The sequence below is a fragment of the Chrysemys picta genome, chromosome 3 (assembly GCF_011386835.1).
Source record: "Chrysemys picta bellii isolate R12L10 chromosome 3, ASM1138683v2, whole genome shotgun sequence".
NCBI lineage: Eukaryota > Metazoa > Chordata > Testudines > Emydidae > Chrysemys > Chrysemys picta.
The window spans coordinates 14487548-14508765 of NC_088793.1; the positions used below are offsets into that span (position 1 = coordinate 14487548).

Here is a 21218-nt window from a genome sequence, read left to right on the forward strand (position 1 = left end):
ACTGATCCCAAATCAGCCAACCCTGATGTACTACATATCCCAGCATGCCCTAGGGCGGACTATCGAGTGCACGGCGGAGCCCTCTCACGCGCTACCGGAACACCCCTCCCACGCGGTTTACCACGCCCCACGTGTCACACACCCTCCCCGGTCATTGGCTGGAGCTGGGCCCCATTCCCGTCCTTCCGGTTGGGCTCCTCCTCCCACGCTCTACTATTGGCTGGCCGCTAGCCGGTGCCGTCAGAGGCTGGCCAATGGGAGAAGGCCAGGGCGGGAACCTTTGTGACCTTTTCGTTGGCGGGAAAATATATCGCGTTTTGGCGCCAGGGGCGGAGCCAGCGCGAGCGTGAGCGCCGCGGACCCGATCTGCGCCCCTCCAGCCTCTGCTCCGCGGGTTCGCGCCCCCCCCCGTCCGGCCCTGAGCAGCGTCTGCCCCCCCCCCCCACCGCCCCTCGCCCCCGCGGAGCCGGCCCCGAGCGCAGGGACCCCCGGGCAGGGTCCGCTCCCCAGCGCAGGCAGCATGGCGGCCCCCCCGGTGGGGCTGGAGGACGCGGAGTTGCGGGAGGCGCAGCGCGACTACCTCGACTTCTTGGACGATGAGGTGAGGCGGGGGGCGGCGGGCGGAATCCCCGAGCTCCCGGCCCTGCTGCGGGGAGAGGGAACCCCGAGTGTCGCTGCTCCAGGCTGGGCCAATAGCGCCTCTAGCCGCTGCTGGGGAGGCTGCAGGGGGGTTGTGGGGGGCTGGAAAGGGAATGCAGGGGGGATGTGGGGGGCTGGAAAGGGAACCCGGGAGGGGCGAGGGGTGCTGGGGGAGCTGAGGGGGAGGCTGCAGGGGGGTTGTGGGGGGCTGGAAAGGGAACGCAGGGAGGATGCAGGGGGGATGTGGGGGGCTGGAAAGGGAACCCGGGAGGGGCGAGGGGTGCTGGGGGAGCCGAGGGAGAGGCTGCAGGGGGCTGGAAAGGGAACGCAGGGAGGATGCTTGGGTGTGTGGTATGAAGGAAAAGCGAGGGGATGTGTGTGGGGGAGGGGGCGCCTAAGGGAGGGGGCGGTATGTAGGAAGGCCAAGGGGTGCTGAGGGAGCGGAGGGGGAGGCTGAGGGGTGCTGGGGGGAAGGGGGCGGTATGGAGGAAGGCCGAGGGGTGCTTGGGGGGAAGGGGGCGGTATGGAGGAAGGCCGAGGGGTGCTTGGGGGAAGGGGGCGGTATGGAGGAAGGCTGAGGGGTGCTGGGGGGAAGGGGGCGGTATGGAGGAAGGCCGAGGGGTGCTTGGGGGAAGGGGGCGGTATGGAGGAAGGCTGAGGGGTGCTTGGGGGAAGGGGGCGGTATGGAGGAAGGCCGAGGGGTGCTTGGGGGAAGGGGGCGGTATGGAGGAAGGCCGAGGGGTGCTTGGGGGAAGGGGGCGGTATGGAGGAAGGCCGGGGGGTGCTTGGGGGAGAGGAGGGAGAGGCTGAAGAGGGGATGTGGGAAGGGAGGGGATGGTATGGAGGAAGGCTGGGGGGAGAGTAGGGGGATGCTGAAGAGGGGATGTGGGGGTGTGTGCTTAGAGGAGGAGGCGGTATGGAGGAAGGCCGAGGGGTGCTGGGAGGGGGAGAGGAGGGCTGTTCTTGGGTTTCCTGTTTTCTTCTCCAGCCCTACAGAGTGAGCTGTGGGTTCTTAGCTCCCCCCCCCCCCCCATTTCTCACCCTGGCCTCTATTGGGTGGAGATCCCTGCCCCCCATTACAAACTGCTCCTATGCCACCATTCCCAGCTGGAGGAGACATTCTTGGGCTATCTCTGATTGAGTTAATGTGCTAAAAATAGATTGTAACTCTGGCTGTGGGAGGCAGGGCCGGCTCCAGCATTTCTGCTGCCCCAAGGGGGAAAAAAAAAAAACCCGCAATCTGCTGCAGGTCCTCCTCTCCTAGAGGGAGTGAGGGACCTGCCGCTCCCAAATTGCCGCAGGTGCCGCCCCTCTCCCTTGGCCGCCCCAAGCACCTGCTTGTTAAACTGGTGCCTGGAGCCGGCCCTGGTGGGAGGGTACTAGCCACCCCAAGTATGTTCCTGTGGTCTCAGACGGGTACGTGGTTAGCCCTTCCCACGGCTCACACTGGCATGGCTACGCTCTATATTTAGTGAGCCAGCTCCATCAGAGCTAGTGTGAGTATGTCTCCACAAGCTGGTAACTGCACCTCTAACTCAAAGTGCAGACATACCCCGGGGTGGGGAGGGGATTGAGAGTGCATCCCTCTATGTGGCCTTTCCTTGCAACAAAGATAATCTGGTGTCAATAACAGTTGTGGACTTTCTTAGCCACTAAAGACATTCCTCTGGAATCAAATCATAGGGGCTGCATCTCACTGGCTTAAACTTTGTTAAATGGAACTCTTTTCCCATGGTGTGTTGCAGGAAGATCAGGGGATTTACCAGAGCAAAGTCCGGGATGTGATCAGTGACAATCAGTATCGTCTGATTGTCAGCATCAATGACTTGCGGCGGAAGAATGAGAAGAGAGCCAACCGGTAAGAGTGGCCCCTGAAGGAACTGGATAAGAGTGGTTAACAGTATACTTCCCATTCAGCTACTGCACAGCATGCAACCTTAATATATGGCACTATACCTATCTCATAGAACTGGAAGGGACCCCAAAAGGTCATTGAGTCCAGCCCCCTGCCTTCACTAGCAGGACCAAGTACTGATTTTGCCCCAGATCCCTAAGTGGTCCCCTCAAGGATTGAACTCACAACCTTGGATTTAGCAGGCCAATGCTCAAACCACTAAGCTATCCTTCCCCCTATAAATCTTCTGAATGTCCTTAGGTTTTGTGATGGCATGAGAGGAGAGCCATTACAGTTGTTGCCCTGTTGGCAAACTTTGTAGGCGGGCCAATGGGTTAAGCTATTACTTTCTCTCTAAAGCCCAGTCTGCACTAGAAAAGGTTTGTCTATGTACTTATACCAGCAAACCCTCCTAACGTAGACGCAGCTTACACCGACATCTAAAGTGCTTTTGCCACTATACCTTATAGCGGATCCCTGAGCAAAATATGTGTCAGTCAAAGCACTTACAATAGGCCATATTAAAATGGTGCCCCCCCCATTTTTTCCCCACACGAATAGACTTTGGGGGGGAGGGGGGTTTAGTTTTTTTGGTTTTGTTTTTTTACAGAAGATTACTGCCGTGCATTAACCCTCTTGATGTAAAATCACAGGAGATGAGGCATAGGTAGCTTTTATCTTGATGTAGTTAGATGATGTCAACACTATACTCCCTACCAGGGTTTGACCTTGACTAGCTACATTGTGGTAGAAATTAGAGCCTTCACTCCTGTAGGATTTCATCACAAGAAAGCTAATGTGCTATAAAAATACACCTTTTTTGGGCAGTGAAGACAGATGCACCAGATCAGGAGTGGGGCAGATTGGTGGAAACTTCCCCTGCTGAATCTGATGCCAGTGTTGTTCCTGTTCTGTCAATGAATGGGTGCCTTAACCAGATGCTGAACATTAAAATCTTCTCATATCTAGGACACTTACGCAGGCGCCCTCTGGTTGCCCTAACAAATGCATTCAGGTTGACTGACTTTATATAGTACAATCTACCCCGATATAACGCTGTCCTCGGGAGCCAAAAAATCTTACCGCGTTATAGGTGAAACTGTGTTATATCGAACTTGCTTTAATCTGCCAGAGTGCGCAGCTCCGCCCCCACCGGAGCACTGCTTTACCGCATTATATCCGAATTCGTTATATCGGGGTAGAGGTGTATATGGACAGTCAGTGGAGTGAAGTGACTCTTCCTTAAGTATTAACTTCTAAAATTAGTAATAAATGCAGAACCCTTTAAGATCACTCTGAATTCCTCCTGCCAATCCAAATATAATAAGGCATTTCAATACACTTGAGGCTTCCCTACCAATATTTATAGAGGCCTCATAGTTAAAGGTTGATTTTTTTTTGTGTGTGTATGTGTGTGAGGTTTAGGCCCATGAAATGCAAACTCCATTCTGTGTGTATTGGTTGGTGTGATTCTCCAGCGCATATTCTGCTGAGAATGTCACATCTGTTACTGGATGGTGCTGAAGGATGGAGTCTGCCTAAGCAGAGTCCAGTTTCCTATTCTAAAGGACATTCAATCTGTATGCAGTTCTAAACCTGGGACTTGCCTTCTCCCCGTGTAGCATTCTACCTCCTATTGTATCTCATAGAGCTGGAAGGGACCCTGAAAGGTCATTGAGTCCAGCCCCTTGCCTTCACTAGCAGGACCAAGTGCTGATTTTGCCCCACATCCCTAAGTGGTCCCCTCAAGGATTGAACTCTCAATCCTAGGTTTAGCAGGACAATGCTCAAACCACTGAGCTATCCCGCTCCCCACATGTGCATTTGTGATAAGACAGCCTGGTTGGTGAGATGTTTGCAGAAAGTGAATATAGGGGATGGGAACACTTTCAGAAGCACCCAAGTAATTTAGGAATCTAATGGGTTTAGGGCCAGACTTACACAAATATTTCAGCACCTACAGATAGGCACCTAGTGAGACTTTCAAAAGTGCCTTAGTCACTTTGGTTCCTAAATCCCATAGACTTGCAGTGGGGGAGTTAGATGCCTAACCTGCTTAGGGACTTCTTGACTGAAGTGAATTCTCATGTGGGTGGTGGGGAAACATCTGTTGGTGTTTGCCCAGCTCTGCTATTAATCTGTCAAGGCACTAGGAATTGCCACTGTGTGAAGGAAGGTTCTTCCTGCTGCGGATGTGCTGGCAAGGTCCACTCTTAGCAGCTGAACTGACCAGAGTCCTGCTGCCCTTTGCTCCAGGCTCCTGAGCAATGCCTTCGAGGAGCTGGTCGCCTTTCAGCGCGCCCTGAAGGACTTTGTTGCCTCCATTGATGCCACGTACGCTAAGCAGTATGAGGAGTTCTACATCGGGCTCGAGGGCAGCTTTGGTTCCAAACACGTGACGCCCCGGACACTGACATCCTGTTTTCTGGGCTGCATGGTCTGCGTGGAGGGCATTGTCACAAAATGTGAGTACGGCATGGGGGGCTGAGATGTGCCCTCTGAATGCACATGTGGGAACTTGAGAGTGATAGCTATCTGTCGACACGAGAAGGGTGGGAAATGTCAGGGATCGTTAGGATGATCTAGAGTATAACTAGGTGTCATGGAGTGAAAGGTAGCTGAGAAGTTTAGGCTTGTTTTCAGGGAACCCGAGAGCTGTTACGCTGTGGGATGATCTCCCGATGGAACAGGTAGAAACCCCATTGCTGGAGACATGGTGAACAGGAGTAGGCAAGGTCTACAAGGTTTTTTCCCTCCTAACTTTCCTCCCATCAAACAAATCTATATGCAGGCTCTCTGGTACGTCCAAAGATCGTCCGCAGTGTCCATTACTGCGCTGCTACCAAGAAGACCATTGAACGCCGATACACGGACATGACAACTCTTGAAGCTTTTCCATCCAGCTCTGTCTACCCCACTAAGGTGAGCAAATGGAGGCAGCGTTAAATGTTCGCCAGAGGCCCGGGGAGGGAAGTGACTTGCCCAAGGCCATACAGTAGGCCAGTGGCAGAGCTGGGTATAGATTCCAGGTCTTCCGAGTCCCAGTCCAGTGGATCTCACTGCAGTCGTCTCATATAGCTATTGGGAGTGAGTTACCTCCCTCTGGCTTCATCTGTGGGGCATGCATGTTGATTAAACAGCAGTAATATATCGGCTCTGCTGGGGCAGAGGTGCTGATGTATTTGGAGCCTCTCCTAGTGGCCAGTCGAATGCCCTCCCACGAAACAGACATCAGCATAGGCTAACACCTGTTTCAGCCCTGAAGGCAGCAGCATAAAGGAGGCAGCTTATGAATTGTTTTGTAGTCTGTGCTGGATTTGATGGAGTTCAAACCTAGGCTCCTGGTCAGATGGAAGCATCTGTTAGTCAGACTGGATCGAGTGGTCTGTTAGGCAGAGTGATCACTCAGTCTTTGGAGAACATAGTGGGTAATTGGGGTGCCAGTGACCAAATAACACTCTTCTCACCTGAAGGTCTTGCTCATGTAACTTCTCTTGCACAGGTGATCTGTGACTGCCTGTCTGGTGTAGCCAGCAGGCCTCTCCATGACTGCTTAGTACACGCTAGTGCTTGGGTAGGCCGAAGGGGCTCACGCTAGGTAATACAGGCTATAAGTCTGGGAGCTGGAGAGCCTGGGTGAGCCACAAGGTCTCTGTGTCCGGCAGCCTCCATAAAGAAGCCCCTTGCAGCACAGTCCTGTCTCACTGCTACCACAAGGGACGCTCCAGCCTCCCTTCCCGCTGCCCTGTTTGAGTGACCCCATCTGCCCCCGGAGACTCCTTTGCCATGCTCCTGTGAATGAGGAGTCTCATTACTGTGTCACTCATCCAGGATGAAGAGAACAATCCCCTGGAGACGGAGTTTGGCCTCTCTGTCTACAAGGACCATCAAACAATCACCATCCAGGAGATGCCTGAGAAGGCCCCAGCTGGTCAGCTTCCTCGCTCTGTGGACATTGTTCTGGATGATGACCTGGTGGATAGGGTGAAGCCTGGGGACCGAATCCAGGTTGTTGGGACTTACCGCTGTCTGCCCGGGAAGAAGGGGGGTTACACATCAGGGACATTCAGGTGAGGGACACAGTATAATCACCTTCCCTTCATATTGCTGCTTTCATCCTGAAAGATCCCAGAATGCTCTGTAGCTTTTATAGGAGGATCACTTCACTTGCCACTGAGATGCAGCCAGCTCTGGGGTGGGATGTAATAGCTGTTGAGCAGCAGCACGGTGTTGTAATTAGGCCAGAACACTGGGTCAAACACCCTGAATCTTTTGGAAGGTCCCATGCTCTCGCTAGTGACTATGGATGGCCAGGACCAAAAAAAAACGATAGGGATATGGTGCCGCAGACACAGATCAAGGGTAGTGCAAGCCTTAAGAATGGTCTTATTGCTCAGTTAATTAAGCAGACTCAATGGCATCAGGATACATCTTTTTCTGAGCTTTCCAGAGTCTCCAAGACTCAGCTTGAGGAGTTGACCTTTATGGAAGGATGCTGTGGGTGATTGCTGTAATCTGTAGGTCCATGGATGGTTGGGCTGTCTGCAGGGTTTTTGTGTTCTAGACTTGACCAAGCTCCCTTTCCTTTCCAGAACCATTTTGATCGCCTGCCATGTGAAGCAGATGAGCAAAGAAGTTCGGCCTCTCTACTCTGCCTCTGATGTAGCCAAGATCAAGAGATTTAGCAAAAGTCGCTCAAAGGTATTAAGCTTTATTTTCAAACACACCCCATAGAAAATTGTATATTAGAGATGGGAACGTGAACACTGGTCAGCTAACCATTTCCACGGCGCAAGGCAGGATTGCTCTGAATGTTTTCTAGTATTTTGTCCAGCTTTAAATGGCTCTAAAGATATAGCTTCTCCCACTTATCCTGTGCGGGGGTGGGGGCTCTTACTCGGTCGTCCCAGTATCATTTGCTTAGTTTCTTCTCATCACTTAGGCCCAGCATAAACAATTCCCTTGCTTCATGGTGATGCTCTTCAGATACTAGTTCAGCATCCATCTGACCAGACATCTCTCTTGAGCGTGCGCTGATCAAACTGGAATCCAGTCATGTCTGCTCTTCGCAGAAGTCTTAGGTTTTCTCACTCTCAGACCCTCCCCTTCTTCTTAGCTGATCAAAGCTTGAGCATTGACAAGACCCAAAGGATACAAAGTCAAATCCTGCACTTACCTATGAGAGAAACAAATCAGCCCTAATCCATACCATACCCTTCCTCCCTTACTGCAGAACCTGCAGGTCTTTTCTTAACCAGAGAGTGCCCTCAGACAGACCTCCCCTTCGGAACCTTGTCCTGGAGAGATTTCCCAGCCTGCCTTGCTCTTAAAGGGATCGCTGCTTTACCATGAGGGAGAGAACTTGAGCAATGGGCAGGAATGTTAAAGGAAGCTCAGAATCTTTTTCTCTTGTAAATAACATTGATGTACGGTCTGGCCCAATATTAACAAAAAAGAAAAAACTCATTTTTTTGTCTCGCAGAGGCACACCCAGGTTAAAATCACATTGTAAAAATTCTTCCCCTTAGGTCATTGCTGAAGGGATTTAAAACACCCTTTTTAAACTCTCAGTTGCTGTTTACCTTTTTTCTCAGCTGGTTGAGGTACAGTGGACTAGTCAAATCAGTGTCTCCTTTTCTAGTTCTCCTGACCTAGCCCTGTGCTGTCAGGGGCTCCTGTCCTGCAGGGGAATGTGCCTGACATGTAACAGTTGCCAATGAAAAGCCCCTTCCTTTCCTGTTGATTTTAAGCCCACTCGTTAGACTAGCAAAGCCTGAACTACCTGATGGTGTCCCTTTAAGGGGAAGCCACTCTTGTTGGTTGGTTGGACTTTTTTATGTGATGCACCTCATTTCCTCTGCCTTAGGATGTCTTTGACCAGCTGTCGAGGTCTCTGGCCCCCAGTATCCACGGGCATGAGTATATCAAGAAGGCGATTCTCTGCATGCTGCTCGGAGGAGTGGAGAAGGTCCTGGAGAATGGGAGCCGCATCCGAGGAGACATCAACATCCTGCTGATAGGTAGGGCGGAGGGGAGCGGCATTGGGATGCTATGATGACGGGAGGGCAAAGCCTGTGTGATGGGACGCTTCATAATCGCTTCGACTCATCCTTTCCAGGAGACCCTTCGGTCGCCAAGTCTCAGCTGCTGCGTTATGTGCTCTCCACAGCCCCCCGGGCCATCGCGACCACCGGCAGGGGCTCCTCCGGGGTTGGTCTGACTGCTGCCGTTACCACAGACCAAGAAACCGGTAAGGTTATCGTTGAAGCGATCTGCTGGCAGAGGATGCTGGGAGGAAGGAAGTAAAGGGAATGGCTCTGTAAGATGTGAGGCTGCTGTAACATCTGTCAGCCATCACAGAACCATTAGTTGCTCTTGCTGGAAGCTTTTACATGCTGGGAACTTCTTCTCCGATGCCAGAGCATTATTGGTGGATGTCTGCTGGGTTGCAGCTTCTTGCATCTTCTCATGCTGCATGTCTCTGAGCAGCGCCTGCCTGGGCAGCTAGGTAGATGGCTCTCAGCTCTCCCATATCCTGTGTGGGATCCCAGTAGGCAGTAGGAGCTGGTTGTGCCATGTTCCTAAATCACTGCACAGATGTTCTTGGTCTTCCTGCTGCTGGAAATATCTGAGAGAGAACTAATGGTACTTAAAAAGAACAGGAGTACTTGTGGCACCTTAGAAACGAACAAATTTATTTGAGTATAAGCTTTCGTGGGATACAGCCCACTTCATCGGATGTATAGAATGGAACATATAGTAAGGAAATATATATATCTCATTACTATATGTATAGTTTATGCTATATGTATACACACATACAGAGTTCTTTGAATAGGATCTGGTTACTTTCCACCCAAGGTACCATCCCACACCCTAGTCCTGCCATCCCTGTCTATCTTAAAGATCTGTCTCACTTGACTTTCCCTACGTTATCCCCACCACTCTCCTTTCCGCTGAGGAGAGCTGTCTCTGAAGCCAGGATTTCACGTACTCCTTAGGCACCTGAGTTTTGTGGATTTGAACCCCAGATGCCAGGGACTGGTCAGATCTCTGTGAATTTCAGAGGGAAGGGGAGGGCTTGGGTATGATGGCCCATACGTAACCCTGGACTGCTCCCCACTCCACCCCCCAGGTGAACGCCGCTTGGAAGCGGGAGCCATGGTCCTGGCTGACCGGGGCGTGGTCTGCATTGATGAGTTCGACAAGATGTCTGACATCGACCGCACGGCCATCCATGAGGTGATGGAGCAGGGCCGCGTGACCATTGCCAAGGCAGGCATCCATGCCAGGCTCAATGCCCGCTGCAGCGTGCTGGCTGCAGCCAATCCTGTCTACGGCAGGGTGAGTTGGGGCAAGCGCTGGGAGGGGGGTGAGGGCTCTCTCGGATCAGCTCTTCTCCTAGTAGCTACTGAGACCTGGAGGTGACCTGAACCACCTTCCAGGAGAGGATCCATCTGATGGATGGTAAAAACCATTGATTCAAATAACAGGGTCCTGTGTAGGTCTCCGTGCAGCTGTGGATGCAAAAGCATATCCAAATGTCCACACTGGGCCCAGGCTGTCTTCACATCCCGTGCACCCCCATCTTGAAATCAATCAGCTGGAGACTCAACGTGGCCTCTAGCCCGTTCTCTGGAGCTCAGCCCAAGAGCTGTTAAACTGAGCAATTAAAGCAACACGTGGTTTTCAGCTCTGATCTGGAAAGCGCCTGTCTTGGTGTCAACTCTGGGGGAGGCAGAGTGTAAAATGTACCAGCTCCCTTTGTAAATGGGGCAACAATGCACGGTGGGGCGGGGTGTTGCTGCTGGGTTTGGTTTCCTGGGGCAGTGTTCAGACTGGGATGGTGTGTTAGCACCTTCGTTCTTAAATCCTGTGACAGAGGGTTCGCCCAGCCCCTCGAAAAGCCACGATGTCCCAGCACATCTGATAGTTTTGGGGTCTCCTATAACTCATCTCCTTGCTCTTTGCAGTACGATCAGTACAAAACTCCCATGGAAAACATCGGCCTTCAAGACTCCTTGCTGTCCCGATTCGATCTGCTCTTCATTGTCTTGGATCAGATGGACCCAGAGCATGACAGGGAGATCTCAGACCACGTCCTGCGAATGCACCGGTACCGAGGACCTGGCGAGCAAGATGGGGATGGTGAGTTCAGTCTTCTCTCTTCCCCCAACCCCCTTTCACCCTGACTCCCCAATCCTTTGTGAAAACATTGCTCAATGTGCAGTGACAGTCAGAAAAGCTAACAATATCACGAATCATTAGGAAAGGGATAGGTAATAAGACAGAAAATCATAATGCCACTATATAAATCCGTGGTATGGCCAAGTCTTGAATACTGTGTGTAGTTCTGGTCACTCCAGCTCAAAACAGATATATTAGAATTGGAGAAAGTACAGAGACAGGCAGCAAAAATGATTAGGGGTATGGAACAGCTTCCGGATGAGGAGAGGTTAAAAAGACTGGGATTTTTCAGCTTAGAAAAAAGACAACTAAGGGGTGATATGATAGAGGTGTATAAAATCATGACTGATGTGAAGAAAATGAATAAGGAAGTGTTGTTTATCCTTTCACATAACACAGGAACCAATGGTCACTCAATACAATTATTAGGCAGCAGGTTTAAAACAAACACAAGGAAGTATTTTTTTCACACAGCGCACAGTCAGCCTGCAGAACTCATTGTCAGGGGATGCTGTGAAGGCCAGAAGTATAACTGGGTTCAAAAAAGAGTTGGATATGTTCATGGAGGATAGGTCCATCCCTGGTTATTAGCCAAGAAGGTCAGGGATGCAACCTCATGCTGAGTGTCCCTAGTCCTCTGAGGGCCAGAAGCTGGGACTTGACAACAGGGGATGGATCACTTGATAACTGCCCTGTTCTGTTCATTCCCTGTGAAGCATCTGGCATTGGCCACTGTCGGAAGACAGGATACTGGGCTAGATGGACCTTTGGTCTGACCCAGACCTACTGACAGTGTTTCTTCTCCCTTGCCCAAGACCTTGGGATTCCCCCACCCCATCCCATCCACAAATTCCTCCAGGCTTCATGTTGCACCAGCCATCTGGGGACCCATGGTCGGTTGGTCGGAAGCTTCTCTTCATTCCTGTGCCCTGAGGGGCTGGATTCTGATCTCCCCCATTGCAGTGCATTGGCCATTAAGCAGTCTAGCTCTCGCCCTCCAGTAACTTGCTGCATGTCTGGTTGTCTGAACGGTCATGGCAGCGTGGTGCAAGAGAGCCAGCAGCAGAATGAACAGCAGGCTGGGCTACCAGGAATGGCTGAGGTGTTTGACTCAGGCAGAGCCATACGAATCTCAAGGGCTTTCCTGCAGTGTTCTGTGTCTTGGTTGATTTGGTGACAGGGTGAGCTCAGCTGAGTGATACACACAACTCCTGGGGGCTTCCCCTTTCCCAGAGTCTTAAATGAGAGGAAAATCCTATTAGATCTAGTCCATCCCCGGGGTAGGACCAGTGCAAGACTGTTGCCTGCAGCACATTCTCCACTGGCTTGTCCTGTCCGGTTGGGCGTTTCCTCCACTCCCCCTGGAAGATACTCAAATCTCGCAGGAAATCAGCTTTCCCTGATATTTGGCCTACAGTTTCCTTTGTTCAGTCGCATCCCATTTTGCCTAGTTACCCACGCTCCGTTACCACCCTAAACCTTGTCTCTCTTGCCTTGGTGCCAGCCAGCTGTAGAGGTTTCTGGGGTGATATCTGTGGCTTAGCCAAGCTACGTACTAGCCTTTCAAGGGTTCGGGCCTGGATGATGTGTAAATGCTGCTCTCTTAATTTGTCTCCCAGCCATGCCCCTGGGCAGCGCAATAGAGATCTTGGCTACGGATGATCCTAATGTGGTGCAGGAGGAGGACCAGGAGCTACAAGTGTATGAGAAACACGACAACCTTCTGCATGGTCCCAAGCGGCACAAGTGAGTGTACGACTGGTTGTAAACTGCTGGGGCTTCGGCACGACCGTCTAAGCTCCTTTGTGGGCTTGCCAAGGGAGTGGGAGAAACGTCGCCTGCAGCAGCAGTACCTTGCCTTTATATAGTGCCGTTTGTGTGGAAGGATCACTAGCCCACTACTGACAGGTGTCCAGCCCTGGGGTGGAACACGGCAGCCGTTCTGCACCTGGCCCATACCACAAATCTGTAAAAGGATCATGGAGAACATTGTATGTGGCTGAGCATCCCATGCACGTGTACGTTCCACGTACAGCCCTGAGTGTTCCTGTTCTTTGTGTGTTGCTCATATTGGGGGTGGGGGCTTCCTTTTGGAAGGGAGTGGCACGGTCAGGGGCGGCTCTGTTTTTTGCTGCCCCAAGCACAGCAATCAGGTAGCCTTCAGCGGCATGCCTGCGGGTGGTCTGTTGGTCACGCGCATTAGGTGGCGTTTCTGTGGGTGATCTGCCGGTCCCATGCATTCGGCGTTCCCGCCGCCGAAGCTGTGGGACCGGCGGGCCTCCTGTAGGCATGCTGCCAAAGGCCGACCGGCATGCCAACCCCCGCAGCTTGCCACCCCAGGCACGCTTTTGCTGTGCTGGTGCCTGGAGCCGCCCCAGGGCATGGTAAAAATGGAGTCTCCTGGTCCCGTTCCATGACTCGTGTATATGTTTGTGTGTCTCTGTCAGAGAGAAGATAGTTAGCATGGAGTTCATGAGAAAATACATCCACGTGGCCAAGATCATCAAGCCGGTCTTGACCCAAGAGTCAGCGAATTACATAGCGGAGGAGTACTCCCGCCTCCGCAGCCAGGACCAGATGAGCTCCGACATCGCCAGGGTGAGCAAATCTTTCCGGGGTCGGGGAGGCGGGAGCAGACAAGGAAAGAGACCAGAATGGGTCAACTCCCTCCTTTTCCCATGGGCCAAGGAAACAGTCACGCATTCAGCCCTGAGATGTTCTCTCTGTGAGACGTCCACTTAGGGGGTGATGCTCCAGAGAGGTGAACTTCTCTCGTTCTCTCAGGCTTTTGCTAATAATTCTCTGGGGGGGGAAATGTCGGCCTATTTCCTGTGCCCCAAAGTTGGCTTTCAAGCAGTATCTCTCAGTCGCTGGACTGTCTTCTGCTCTCCCCTCCCAGACCTCCCCTGTCACGGCCCGTACGCTGGAGACGCTGATCAGACTTTCCACGGCCCACGCGAAAGCCAGGATGAACAAAACAATCGACCTGCAGGACGCGGAAGCTGCTGTAGAGCTGGTGCAGTTCGCCTACTTCAAAAAGGTGAGAGTGTAGCCAGGGTGCCTGCAGGTCGTGGGAACCATCCAGGGCTCCGGGTGCCAAAGGGTTAAATTAAAGAGGCAAACCCCCTGTTGGAACTTCCAGGATCTGGCTCTCCGCTGTGGAGCTGGCCGTTGGTGGAGTCCAGGCTGAGTGTTGGGGTTTGGCAGCTGCAGCACAGGGTCGGAGACTCCCTGCTGCGAGCCCCTTCCAAGACACCAGCTGTGATAGGCTCCTTGCTGCGTGATCTAGGAAGCAAGCAACTGCGGTTGCTCTTGGCAGTCTTAGTCTGGGAGGGGTTCGGAGCTTTGCTCTTTTTCGTGGCAAGTTGACTTAATCCTGTGTCCTGGTGCTTGGAGACTGCAGCAGGAGGTTCCATAGGAGTAAGTATTGTAGTCATTTTGGAATACTGGGTGTCAGGACTCTTGGGTTCTGTTTCCGGTTATGCTGCTAACTGTGGGGAGCTGAATCCACCTCTGTGCACATTTCCCTGTGTGAAACGGGCATGATTAGCTACATCTTGGGGTGCTGAGGTTTAATTAAGATACACAACTCTCTGACATCTCCACTGCTCCGTAAAATACCTTCTGTTCCCAGACCACTGCTGTGACTTCTCTGTTGGAGACTCAGCATGTATCAAACGCCTGAGGGGTTGACTCCCCCGTTAATCTACTTGGCTTGGGTTGTTTGGCTCCCTTTTGCAGGTGCTGGAGAAAGAAAAGAAACGCAAAAAGCAGGCGGAGGATGATACAGAGACTGAAGAGGAAGAGGAACCAGAGGGTGGCGAGAGAAGGAAAAAGAGGTGTGTTGGGGAGGGCTGGAGATGCATGTTGGGAGGGAGCACTAGCTGGGACTGGCGAAACCAACTGGGTGGGAGAGACTGTGACCAGCCGCATCTGTGTGCAGAAACAACCCCAGGAGTGGATTTTCTTGGAGAGGTCAGACTGCATTTAACAAAGCTAACTCCCTAGAGGCTGTTGGCTAGAGGGTATTTCACCAGCTGGCTCTAGGCTTGGAACCTCTGTCTGGGACTTGGGGGCAGAGGGGAAAGCTTTAGAAAATGTCATGTCTTTTGGGGGGGTGGAAATCTGAATCTTTTTATAAACTTCCAAATGCTTTGGCCAGCCTCAGGGCTGCGCCTCGTTTGTTACCAGAACCAGCCCAGGTGTCTTCAGAGTTTGAAGACATGCACTGAGTTCACTAGCAATCTGCAGGTGGCCTAGCTATATCCCCACCCCGTGGTTAGAGGTGTGAAGTGCCTCCCTTGTGGCATGGGCAGCTGTTGCCTAGAGTGGTGAGGAGTGGCAGTAACCTTCTGTTGCTCTGCAGGAGGAAGAAGGCACGCCCTGGGGATCAGGAAGCCAAGGAGGGGGAGTCTTATGACCCCTATGACTTCAGTGACACAGAAGAGGAAATGCCGGAAGGTAAGTGGTTTTCTTTCCCTCTCTTCCTGGATCCTGTGTGCACAAGGGGCTGCATGTTGCTGTCTCCTGCCTGATGATGATGGAGAAGGGCACTGGTGCTGGACTTGGGCATGGAAGAGTCCCCTGGATGGCATGCTGTATTTCAAGCTACCCGCAGACACAGCTTTCTGGGCAACAAATGAACTGAGCTTCTCTCACACACTGGAAGGTGGGAGCGAGACACCTTGGGTGATCAGCTCCAACCCCTGGGGCCAGTGCAGGATTGTTTCCTACAGCCTCTGTCCAGTTGTTGTAGAAAGTGGGCTTCCACCACTTTGCTTGGGAGACTGGTCCAGGATATTGCAGCCCTTGCTGTTAGCAAAAGTTTACCATTGTCAGTACACGTTGTTGTTGCACTCTAAATTCACGCTGTGCTTTACAAGGGCCCACTGTCAAGGGGTGTTGTTTTTAGGCACTGTCCAATCATGGATGAAGACCCTGGTCCTATCTCAAAGAGTGTGCATAGGGCAAGTCTTCCTGGGAAGGAGATCTCTTGGGCTGTGGAACAGTTTCTTGGCCATGATTGGGCACCTGAGTGCTAGAGACCTCTGAAATCCAAACCGAGTACCAGGGTGGTATGCCATAGGGAGCAATGCTGTGTCATCGTCATGAGCCCATTTCCCCAAACGTCTAAACGCCACCACTACAGAAATCAGATATGGATATCACCAGTGTGTACCAATGGCATTATTCCTTGCATGGATTTTGTGAGAGAGTGGCTATTAATTACTATAGTAGCTTCCCAGGGCTCCATTCAGGGTCCTGTTGTGCTAGACACTGAATTAACAGCCAGACTAATTAGCCACTGTAAAACTACATGGAAGGAATAATATCCTTGCTCTGGAAAGAAGTTAGCAGCAGCCACGCTCTACAAGATGCTGTACAGATCCAGGCTAAAAGATGGTAGTAATCCCCTGGTTGCTGCAGCATATGCTACTATATCTTGTGTGTACGCAGACATTGGGGGGATGACGTGTAGCTCTCAGTTGCCAGCTGTCTCATCTTCGCTTTCTGCTTCCAGTCCAGGCACATACCCCAAAGACCCCTGAACCTGCGGAGACTGGAGGAAGCAAAAAGACCGAGTTGGCTGACTCAAGGTGAGTGGTGGGCTAAAGAAGCCCTGGGGAGTTACGTCATTGGATCTCAAAGGGGTCAGCTCTGTGGCTTAGCATCAAATAAACTCTTATCCAGAAACCAAGATGGAAATCCTGGGGGATTCACCACTCTTCCTTTTAAATAAAATACTGATTGATGGTCACAAAACAGGTGCAGTCCGATCAGGCGCAGTGTGAGTTGACCCACCGTGTGTGTCCTCTCTCCCTGCTTGGGGGAAAAAGAGGTATAGTCCAGACCTTCCCCTTCCTGCTGAGTGTGTATAGAAAGGCTGCCTTTGATGCGGATACTTAACTAGCCCCTTGAATCACTTCAGATAGGCATCTGGATGGTAGCAATCCTGGTCATTACTGGCTTGGGTGGATTTGAGCCAGCCCCCTGTAGGGTAACAGGTTCTTTGCCCTGCTAGCAATGTATTGAGTCTTTCTTGTGGGGTGGGTGCGGTAGGGGCTTACATTGCAGACAGAAATTAGGATAATGTACTCCATCTTCATGGGATTTAACTCCAGCTGGGGGAGAAGACTGGGTGTTGGAAGACTTCTATCCCTTAGAGTAAGAAAATAAGGAGACCAGCTCTGGACTTGCAAGTCTCACCTGAGCCTGCGGTTCCAAGTGCCAGGGAAATGCATGTGCTCCAGTGGTATCTTGCGCTCAGATACACCCAGAGTGCAGAGCTTTTTCTGGGCACTAAGTCTGCCTGAGGTGGAAGTTAATTACTATATTATGCATCCATAGCCCCATCTTGGCTTAAATCTCCTTAAGCCTTATAAACTCAGCAGGGTTGGGCTAGAGCAGTATTTGAATGGGAAACCTCTGGTGAATTCCCAGGAAGTGGTATGGGTGACCCAGTTAGCACCTCTGATTTAGTGCCAAGCCCTTGCCCCACATGGTGCTAAGCGGGGGGACTGTGTTGTTTGACGTGCTTGTTGCCACTTAGGGCAGATGTAAGATAAGGTCAGGGCTTCTGGTCACATGGCACTCTTTGTGACGGTTCGGTGTCTGTAACCCCTGTGTTCTCAGGTCTCCAGCCATCCCGTGTCTCTGGGCAGGGTCCCACGTCCCACTCCCTTCTAACTGGTGGTTGTAAGGCAGCCCAGCTCCTTGCCTTACGCTGTGATAGCTCCAGCCAGCCAGTCTGCCTTAAGGCCAGCACCTGGGCTTTGCATTGTCTCCAAAGACTGTTACAGGTCACGAGACAGCTCTTCCAAAGCAAAGTACTTTTATTCTTTGAGTAAAAGCATTACAGAGAAAACATATCTAATGACAGGTCGTACATGCTTATTAACCCAGTCAGAATTCACCTGTCTCCCACATGGGGAGTCTGATAGGCCGTCCTTTCCAACCCTTCCATGAGAGTTGTCGCTGTCTGTTTGCTGAAGCCTTGGGTCTGTTTATGTATCCCACGTTCATTCTTTCTTGCTTGGGCTTTGGCAAACCCAGTTTGAACAAAACCACCCCAGAAGAGGGTCCTTCTCTGGGGAAGTTTTACAGTCTTAGTGACTTGACTTAATCACCCCACTGTTTTTAGTTCTTGATGGAGCTGTGGTGACCTTTCCCCCGTGGAGTAGAACACAATCCTGCATAAACCATTCATACATTTAATATGGCATGGGGTTGCAATAGCTGTCACAAGATTTAGGGGACTTTAACTCCTATGAGCTGACCAGATTCCGAATTGGGTAAAATACCACCTGCAGTTCAGTTGGAGTATTATTTGCTTCCTGTCCTGAACAGCATTTCCGGGTCGGGTGCAGGAATTCTATCTAGTTTGTAAAGCACTTTGGAATCCTGCTGCTTGGAAGACACTCTGTCAGATAGTTACCATTGACCCCGACTCACGTGGCTGGCAGGTAAGGCACTAAGGTGATAAGCCTCCTTAAAAATTCCCAAGATAGGTTGCAAGTGCTAGAGTCCTCAATCTTTGGTCTCGTGCTGGGAGCTGTGACTCTCTCTGGGGAAGAACTAATGGCTGGGAATGAAGAATGATTTGAGTCTAGCTTCTGGTTCTAATTGCCTTTCCTCCTGCTTGGCTAGGCTGAAAGCTTTCAAGGCTGGCCTCTTGGAGGTGTTCAGAGCTGCCCATGCGCAGTCTGTGGGTCTGAAGAGCCTGATGGAGTCCATCAACCGGGACAACCCTGACCCCTTCTCGGCAGCTGAAGTCAAGGTGGCATTGGAGCGCATGCAAGACGATAACCAGATCATGATGTCTGATGACATTATCTTCTTAATCTGAGCTTTGGGGTGGGAGATGCCAAATTCTCATGAATTGGCATTGGAAACTCTTCTCCTCTGAGTCCTCAGACCCATCCTGAATGCTTTACTTGGCAGAACTGAACTTTCTGCCACTTGTAGCCCAAGCTGGAATTGGCAAACTCTGCAGCTGTACTGCCTCGTGGAGCTTGAGAAGGAATAAAGAAGCTGGTTCTTGAAGGCCTGGGGATCCAAAGTCTGTTTTGGTTAGTTTGATTCCAAAACCATTGGAATGTTTTTGTTTTTATGAGTAGCAAAAAGCCCTTGCGTACAAATTACTTGTCTTCTAAATGTGCTTTAGGTGAGTCTCAGATGTATGCAACTGCTAATGAGCTTCATTCAGGACACAATAGTTGAGATTGATTTGGGATTTTTATCTCCGTGTGGAGAGCTCAGGATACAAGTTCTTGCTATACACTTTCATGTAGCACAGATTTCTCATTCCGAAGTGGTCCTTTTAAACCCCACTTCCATTTTTTTAAATGTTTGCCTAAAGTGTTACTTTTTACAGTGGCAATGCACAAATTCACCATTTGGTGGCAACAGTTTTATAAATTCTCATACTTTACAGTTTTTAAATGGGATATTAATATGCACTTAGGAAAATGACCGTCAAAATGACATTGGGTTCCATAATCTCTAGTGATTCAAGACCTGAATCTGCTTAGTTTACGAGTCAAGATAATTTGTCCTTTTCCCTGAATACTTATGCTGCAAACTCAACCTGAGCTGTGATATTTGGACCATTTTGAACAATGATTCTGCAATTGGATCTTAATTGACACTCCCAGGAGTAGGCAGGTTTGACTTGGCAGATGTGATTCAAAGGCTCTTCTTGCTGTGCAATGTTAGACTTGGTAGTAGGTGAGGGAAGCCAAGGATGAATGAATCTCACAGCCCTATCTGGAATTTCAAAGCCAGATTGGTGACAGGGTTTGGAAAGGTTACCAAGTTGGTAACATGTTTCAATACCAACTAGGGTTCTACATATCAAGGCATTTAAGGCTGCAGAGTTTCTAAGGGTTACATGTGATTCCAGATCTGTCCAGAGTTCTCATCCACATCAATAACAGTTCTGCCTTTAGAATGAGTAGAACAAGACACATGATACATTGAAAGCCATGCCTAATACTGGAAACAAAGTAAAGGTTCCGTAAATTGTTTTAGGTGCTTTTGAGCCTAGGTCCCATTCATTTTCAAAGGGATTTAAGCACCAAGTCCCTCTGAAAGTTAACAGGACTCCGGCACTTATGAAAACTTTACCCAGCGACTCCATAAGCACTGTCAGCTGAATTAGTGCTCGCTTCTATCACTGCTCTCCAGGGACAAGCAGAGAAGGATGTAAAGTGTTACTAACTCCCTTTTGGCCAGTGATTTGTAAGACTGAAGATTTGGGCTTCTGTATTATATGGTGTAATAGGCTTATACACAAAGAGATGATTATCTATTCCTAGAAAGTTCCAAAACCATATGCCCAGAATTATGCCTAGCAGTGTTGGTGCAAGGTCTATTAGAATTGTATTAGTAACTCTCTGTATAGGGCTCTCAGCAGGAGTGGCTTTTGAAAGTGGTCCTTGGTATTTCACTCTCTGTACAGCTGATACTGCTTTTTTCCTTTGTCTAACTGTTGTCTTAGCCTTGTGTTCAGTGGATGCTACAATACTTATCCAAATAATAAAATGTCAAGGTCGTGTCTCTCCAGTGGTGTGCCTTACGATGCGGATATTCTGTGGGGTTGGACTCTGCTCAGCAGAGGGCATGTAACTTGGCTGTGTTTGGAAGCTCTGCACCCAACACGCTAGCTTCTGCACACATGGACAGGCCCTTTTTCTTGAGGGGTGGCTTAGAAAGTGGTGCTTCATGGGCTTTCAAAGCAGATGTGCTTGCAGCAGGGGCTTGTCAGCTTTTGCACTGATGCCAATGAGATCAGCAACTATTAAATGTTTTGGGATGGGTATATTTTAGGCACAGTGTCTAACAACTACAAATAACTATTGAGACGGCTTCACTTAGAGATGGCTCCTCTAGGCTCAAAAGTGTTACTCTGTCCAATCCCTTTTGAGAACTGACTAACAAAGCACTACGTATGGCATTTGGTACATGAATGACACTATATTATGCCTTATGGGAGTAGTTCAGTTGTTCTCTGTGGGCCAGATTCAGTCAGCCTTATGCTAGCTAGTACCTTTAATTGGTATTTATTTAGATTTAAACAATAGGTTAAAATAAAGCCCACAGGAAAAGTTCTAGGCTCCAGACACAGCAAATATATTGGTAACAAACAACAGCGAGCTAGCAGCATTAATCCATCGTAAACAGTAACAAATAAAATCAGACCAAACATCTGGGCAAAGGGAAAGCCTGTTTGCTGGGATCTTTGCCATTAACTTCAGTGAGGCCAGGATTTCACCCAGCGAGTGGAGCTGACCAAGTGCTATGTTCAAATTCATTCAAATTCCAAATGATTGTTCTATTTGTGCTCCTAGTATTGTGCAAATGAATTCTAGGGGCATTGTCATGTTCTGGGGTGCATCCAAACTGGTGGAGTTGTCACCTCTTACCCTGTACCACATAAGTGCCTTAAAACTTCGCTACAATAGCTCTGTGCTTGGGATGCCTGCAGTCAACAACAAGC

The 21218-nt window shown here is 50.4% G+C and overlaps 1 protein-coding gene across 1 annotated transcript; it reads left to right on the plus strand.

The window, feature by feature from the left end:
• Positions 1-321: 321 nt before the first annotated feature.
• MCM3 (minichromosome maintenance complex component 3) lies at positions 322-20284 on the plus strand. Its single transcript, XM_065587492.1, has 17 exons — positions 322-601; positions 2385-2497; positions 4790-4998; positions 5325-5455; positions 6365-6603; positions 7126-7234; positions 8400-8553; positions 8652-8783; positions 9669-9877; positions 10507-10681; positions 12340-12466; positions 13168-13318; positions 13620-13760; positions 14462-14559; positions 15087-15181; positions 16242-16317; positions 18368-20284. Exons 1-17 carry the CDS (start codon positions 521-523, stop codon positions 18564-18566), a joined length of 2439 nt encoding a protein of 812 aa, XP_065443564.1. The 5' UTR covers positions 322-520; the 3' UTR covers positions 18567-20284.
• Positions 20285-21218: the final 934 nt, after the last annotated feature.